The following is a 7,140-nucleotide window of genomic DNA, read 5'->3' on the forward strand; positions in this document are numbered from 1 at the left end:
CAAATCTTTCCGTGAGTACCAATTCCTTTCCTCCCAAGAATAATTCTTTCCTTCTCTACTCATACGAAACACTCACTCTCAATTACATAAAAAGATTCCTTCCACTCTAATTCTATACAGACTCGCTATGCTTAGACAAGATAAAAAGAAATTACAACTCCATAATTAGGGATACAATTAAATGTGTATTTTTGTCTTGGAATTTGCCAACACAGAGAGACCATGACCCATGGTCCTAACAGAAGAGGTGGAAGGAAATGCCTGAGGCAAACAAAGCGCGCCATACATTCACTTTGCCAATGAAGCAAAGGCCAACAAACCCAAGAAGAAAAGGAAGACTATATTGGTATGGATTTATGCATGTCAAAGTCATGCTCTTATCCAACATTTCGTTGAAGTTCAAATGTTTGTGACCAAAATTGATAATCATTGCATTGTACAACTCATATTTCGGAGTAGGTGTTCGCCGAAGAAATTGGGGGAATTAAATAAGAATTTGACCGATAATCAAAGAAAAGCTGTTGAAGGACTTGGTTTTGGGTCGCTTCTAAATGTCCAATGCAATATGTTGCCCCGGGACTTCATATGGAAGTTGGTTGAACACTTCAACCCCAAGACAAGGACGTTCGAATTTGGGAGGTTGAGGGCGTATGAAATCACTACTGTTGATGTGGCACGAGCCTTGGGTCTCAAACTTGGAAGTGTCTCAGTTCCCACCAAGTGTGAAGACGAGCATGTCAACCACATCCAATCACTAGTTTTAGAGAAAGGGAAAAAACTGACCAGAGGATTGACTGTGAAGATGATGGATGCAATGTTTGAGAAGAAGACATCTGGGAAAAAGTTTAATACTGCTTACGTTCTTTTTGCCTTGTGTTGCTTCCTCTATCCTACGATAAAGGATGAAGCAGGCCCAAAGTTATTCCCATGTGTTTTGGATTTGCATGCAATTCCAAATTATGCATGGACGCAGTTTGTTCTTGACTGGTTGGTTCGTCAAATTACGATGTACAATAACAGAGGTGCGAAGGCAAAAAAAAAAGCAAGGAAGATTGAGGCCCCGAGCATTGATGGTTGTGTTCTACTCCTCATGGTAATGTGCATTATATTTACTTTGCTGCCCTCATAGTCACAAAATGCCTGGATGCTACGGAATACATGTGTTAATGTATTTTTGAATTTTCTTTTGCAGCTTTTATATTTCGATAAAGAGCAGATGGGTATGATTGTTGGTCAAGAGGGTGGTCCATTGATTGAGTGCTGGACACAACAACGTTTCCAGGAACGCATTAGGAATGAGGAGAATTTGGATCTTTTGGACCCCACTTTAAGTCAATTTTCGCAGCCCCGCCTTCGCCATCTGGTCAGTGAATAGTTATTTTCTTATGTTGATGGTACAAGCTATTTCATTCAACTCAATCTTACATCTTATATATCTCTCTCCTCCGTAGATCTGTATTGAAGGTTTTCAGTTGGCGAAGAGAATGTTTATTCAACAGGTGGAACAGATTAAGAAAACGGATGACATCTTTATGGAAGCTCTGGAAAATAAACCAAGTGGACGTGATGAATCTACCGGCAATGTTCAAAATAAACCAAGTGGAGAGCAAAGTGAGAGTGACGAAAGTGATGGGGGTAGTGAAAGTGACAAAAGTGATGAGGATGAAGAAGGTGACGAAAGTGACGAGGGTGAAGAAGGAGACCCAAGTGACAAGAAGGAGACCCAAGTGACAGTGGTGAAGAAAGTGAAGGAAATGAGGGTGGTGAAGAAACAAAATGCGTAGAAAAGGATTTCGAACCCAAGGTGTGGAACCAATGTCTCCTTTCCCTGAAATTGCCAATCAGGGAGATATGCCAATATACACGCCGGAGCAGGTGACCATCCACGACATTGCGCAAGCGGGTATATATGGTCATGCAGATGAGAGGCATGTGGGTCAAAAAGAACAAGAGGAGGAAGAACTAGATCAACAAAAGAAAGGGGAGGTGGACAAAGAAAAAGATGATGAACAAATGGATGAACAAGTTGGTGTTGAAGGTAAAGACGAGAGAGAATAAGAGAGAGAGAGGGAGCCAAGAAAGGAAGAGAAAGGGTCAGGAGAAGGAGAGGAAGAAAAATGATCCACCTACAGCTCTCAGTAAGCCATCAAAGAGACGGCCTAAGAGGGTGTTTAAACACAGTCAATCTAGAAAGACACCTTATATTGCTCATCTAGTGGTCAAAGAATCGAAGTACACCAACAAAGAAATATTCAGCTTATGCTTATCTTACGAAACGACCACCAAAATTCGATACGTGAGTCACCACGAAGTCCTACATTGTAACTAATCCAAAATTAATGCAATAGATAATCTTCCTCCACAAAGTAGGCTTAGGTTAATGTAATAGAGAATCTTCCTCCAAAAGCAGGCTTACGTTATCGTTCATTTCTTTAATTCATTCTCTGCTTTATACAAAGTTTAATTAACTAATGTCGTGCATTTTGAGACTTGTAGGGTGTCTGTTTTTAGAAATGAAGGCATTGGGTGGATCCTTGGGCGGGAGCAGTTACAAGATGTGTTCAAACCACAAGGTCATATGTCGTCCATGGTAAGTTAAGTACATTTGAGCTCAATCAAGTTTTATTGCACATTTAGGCTTCATTTCATGTATCCATGTGAGTTAAAAACCCAACTGCTTTATTTATATAAGGTGATAAAAATGATGACAAATTGGTTGATGAGGTGGAAAAATCGGCCACCCCTCGCGGAAAAAACGAAGTGCCCTAACCAAAACGACACATGTTCTGCTGCCTTTTGTGGTATTTTCAAATATGCCCTTACTTAGAATCTTGTTACTTATTCATTGAGGTTAGTTGAGTGGGATTTAATATTATGTTTCCCCCATGTTTTAGGAGAATTTGCAAAAATATGAAACAATTACAAACCATGCTGTGTTGGATGACGAAGAAGATCCGCAAATCTTAGGATATGATGTGGCAATGTGTAGTGTGGTAAGTTTTATGTTATGTATAATTGTGATTAAATTGTAATATATATATTTATGGTTGGGGCCCCCGGTTGATTTCTAAAAAATTGTGCATGCATCTGTTTCTCTTGGTTTTGTTGAAATCACCTCAACATTGGTATGTTATTGCGATTAATCAAGTTGACAAGCTTGATTCATTGTCCATAGATTGTGAAGAAAAGATAACAACTAATGCTCATGCGGTAACCACAATTACCAAGTCAATTTAAGTTATCCTTATTTTGTACGAGTTATAGTACATTTGACATTGTAATGTACATGTGTTGTTGGCATTGGATAAGTGGATTGTATAAGGTCTTGCAACGGACGAGGAAGAACCTGGATAGCGAATTTCATAAGTGGTCGATCATGCACCCAATAGTCCCACAACAAAGTAACACGTGAGTGCTTACTTAAAATCTGTTTGGCTATTTATTTTCCAATGAATGCATGCATTTATTTTAACGGGACACACTTATGTTCATGCAGACACGATTGTGGATTTTATGTCCTAAGGTTTATGGAGCACTGGACAAGGGGGCGGCTTAATATATCGCAGCTTGAGGTAAATAGTACCCCAATGCTTGTGATGATTTGCTGTATACACAATACAATATCATTTAACTAAGAGACTTACACTTGTACTTCCGTGACAGGATTTGGAGGAAAATGATTTATGAAAGAGGCTACTTGTACGGTTCGTGTTAAGCCTATTGAACAGTCAGCGAGATGAGCTTTTTAGTAAGTGCAATTAAGCTCTATAATACCTTTTGGGCCATGGTATTAGGTGCTTGTTGGGATGTTGATTTTCATTATATGAATCTACCCATGTGGCTGAGCTTTTGGTGATTGCAAACCCTAATTTTAGCTATGGAATTTTAGTTGACATTTCCTTTACCTTGGATATGGTACTTGATGGTGGATGTATGATTTGTTGGTGAATGATTGGAAGATGAGAGGTATTTTTTGAAGTGTTTGATTAGATGACATTTCTTTTACCTTGGAATTGATTATTAATGGTGGATCTGTGATTGGATGGGGAATGATATCAAGATGTTGGGATTCTTTTTATTTTTTTTATTGGATGAATCTACGACCTTAATTGTGGTGTAATTGATAAGTGTAGACCCTTATTCTAACTATAACTATATATAAATGTATCCGTATCCCGTATCCGTATCTATGCTTCCTAGTTGGTGAGTGATAGGACCTCAACCCGGAGCAATTTGCTATTTGTATGGACATATAACTGTCTTTTCTTCAATAGTAATTGTATATATGTATTTTGTTTTCTTGAATGGTGTTTCTCTTTTCCTGAATCTGATGCTATTGTTTGAAGTGTGAAAAGTTGGGTGACCCATCTCCCACTCCACCTCAACTAACCTTCTTCGTACTAAAAAAAAACCAACTGCTCATTACAATTGGAAACTAACTAGGTGATTTGGATTTGTGGCATACCAACTGGGTCTGCCCGTCTTCAGTAGCGGATCTCTCTTGTGGAGGTGGTTCGACAATAGCTTCCGCAACTTGGAAAAACACATGTGGGAAGTTTGTTGCTATGCAACAATTTCGTCCATTTGGATTATGCGGAATGGGTGTGTACTTTTAAGAACGCGACTGCAAGATCAGAAGAGTTGATGAATATAATAAAGTTCATGATGAATATGTAGATTAAAGTGAAATTCAATATTAGGAGGTACTCTGTTTTGACGTGTATCATTCAACCTCCTGCTGGATGATTTGCGTCTCCCCCTCCCCTAGTTGAGTTTGAGCATTTGTGCTCCTTAGCCTCCTCTTTTGGTGTAACCTTTCAAATTTTATAAAATTTCATTTTGCCGAGCAAAAAATAAAGTGTAGAAAGTTAGGACGTATGCCATTCAAAAGTTAACAAAACGGCAAAAAAATTCAAGTTCAAACTCTAATGACATTTTAAAAAATGCATTATCAGGGTTACAAAAATGCCAAGTCGAGCAATAAAATAGACCTAATTGGATATATAAATATTCCATCATATGTATTGAAATATACCAAGTTCAAACTTCAAATGGCAAAATGCTGCGGTAAAAAAATTGCCAAACACAACTTGCGTCACTCATCTCCCATTCCAAAAAATTAAAATTAAATCAATTGTCCTAGTTAAACAAGAGCAAGTATAATTAAATATGACTACATCATGATCAATGAATGAAAGTGAACTTGGTTTTTCACATAGACCAACTCATGTTTTTGGACAACTATGAAGTGGGGAAATTGTGTCATTTTCCAATGAACTCAACCAACATTCTCCAAGGTATAAATACCAAGTAAATAATTTAATAAGACTACAACAAGTATACTTGTGGACCATATGTATACATGGTTAGATAAGATGCTTTCACAGCTCTCAGTTCTGCTTCCCTACGTTGACCAACTTTCTTCGCTTCTTTAGGTTTGAGCTATTCCGCTTCAAGAGTTAACTGAAGATGATGAGAGTTGCTCCCGTCTTCTTGGATAAGTTGACGTAACTATCCATGACACCACTTTGGTTACCTCCACAAATAAACAGAATGTCCGAAAGTGAGAGGGAATTCCATTTAACTATCCATGACACCACCTTTTTTTTTTCCTCTACATGAATGCCATCTCCTATGGCAACCCTAAAATTAAAGGTGGCCGTGCATGCCATGTTGCTGCCTCGGAGAGAAGGGTTCCTCTCCGAGAATGAGAATGAGTCTTGTATCTCCTTTTATATACTACGTCATATGACATATCCATATAAAAAAGGAGCACAAAATTGTCATTCAAACTTAGGCCATCTCTCATTCCACCAAAACCAACATTCATTGAGGTATATTGACTAAGTTATATCTTCAAAAAAGTTTATGCAATATATTTTTGGACCACATATAATATTGACTTAGACCCAACGTTATTTTCTGTCAAGTATGAAGTCTGGAATGTCAACTATGAAGTTGGAAAGTTAGTTGAACCAAAATTATTCGACGTATAAAGAGCAAATTAATACCTCAACCAGGAAGAAGGTTGTTTGAGGTAAAGAAGAGCAACTCAATAATTGAAAAGGACTACGTCCTTTTTCAGTGAGGACCATGTGGTTATTGACATGGATGAAGTTACGAAGTGTGGAAAAACAGACCAAGTTTGTCATTTAAAATGACTACGTCACAAATATGTGAAGACCATATTTATGTTGATTTGAACCAAGTCGTATTTCTTGAGGCAGTAGATGTGTGGAAAGTTAGATGACCCATCTCCCATTCCACCTCAACAAACCTTCTTGGAATTAAACAGGAGCAATATCTCTTTGACGACCATATTGTCAGTTTATTTGGAGCAAGTTAGGTGAGGCATCTCCTCAACCAACCCTCCTAGAGGAAAATAAGACTAAGTCTGTAATTGAAAAAACTACGTCACAAATATACGATAACCATACTTTATGTTGATTTGGACCAAGTACGATTAGTCAGGTGACTACTATGAAGTGTAGAATGTGCTATTGTTTGGCTCACTGCCTTTCAACACTTCATAGTTGTTGAACAATGAGAAATGCTTACACGAACGAAAAGAGTCTTATGTTTTTCAACCAAAAACACTTCATAGTAAATGTACGAAGTCATATCTTGTTCAATTAATATCATCTCCCATTAAAGCTCAACCAACCCCCTTTGGGCAAAACAAGGGCACGTCAAAAAATGAAAAAGACTTTATGTTATATTGAAATAGAGCATTACATTTTTTGAAACAGACCAAGTCATATAGGGTTGGAGGAATGTCATCTCCCCGTAAACCTCAACCAACATTCTTTGGTCAAAAAAAGGGCACTTCAAAAAATGAAACAAACTTTATGTTATATTGAAATATACCATTATGTTTTTTGAAACAGACCAAGTCCTATAGGGTTCGACGAATGTCATCTCCCAGTAAACCTCAACCTCCCTTGGGCCAAAAAAGGGCACGTCAAAAAATCAAACAGACTTTATGTTATATTGAAAAAGACCATCACTTTTTTTGATAAAGACTAAGTCATATCTTGTTCAATAAATGCCATCTCCCATTCAAACTCAACCAATCTTTTTTGGACAAAAAAAGGGCACGTCAAAAAATGAAACAAACTTTATGTTATATTGAAATAGACC

General features: G+C 37.7%; 1 protein-coding gene across 1 annotated transcript; it reads left to right on the forward strand.

Moving 5' to 3' along the window:
* The first annotated feature begins 380 nt into the window (after positions 1-380).
* LOC131299609 (uncharacterized) lies at positions 381-1,784 on the forward strand. The gene is made up of 3 exons (XM_058325196.1): positions 381-1,093; positions 1,193-1,363; positions 1,452-1,784. The coding sequence occupies exons 1-3, from the start codon at positions 404-406 to the stop codon at positions 1,782-1,784; spliced, it is 1,194 nt and encodes a 397-aa protein (XP_058181179.1). The 5' UTR covers positions 381-403.
* The last annotated feature ends 5,356 nt before the right edge of the window (positions 1,785-7,140 follow it).

This window comes from Rhododendron vialii, chromosome 9a (genome assembly GCF_030253575.1).
Source record: "Rhododendron vialii isolate Sample 1 chromosome 9a, ASM3025357v1".
In the NCBI taxonomy this organism is placed as follows: domain Eukaryota; kingdom Viridiplantae; phylum Streptophyta; class Magnoliopsida; order Ericales; family Ericaceae; genus Rhododendron; species Rhododendron vialii.

Bases quoted from the DNA above. Each gene is read 5' to 3' on its own strand.
- LOC131299609 (XM_058325196.1), top strand. From the start codon at position 404: ATGTTTGTGACCAAAATTGATAATCATTGCATTGTACAACTCATATTT. The intron at 1,094-1,192 runs GTAATGTGCATT...TTTCTTTTGCAG, and splicing joins GTTGTGTTCTACTCCTCATG to CTTTTATATTTCGATAAAGA. The intron at 1,364-1,451 runs GTCAGTGAATAG...TCTCCTCCGTAG, and splicing joins AGCCCCGCCTTCGCCATCTG to ATCTGTATTGAAGGTTTTCA.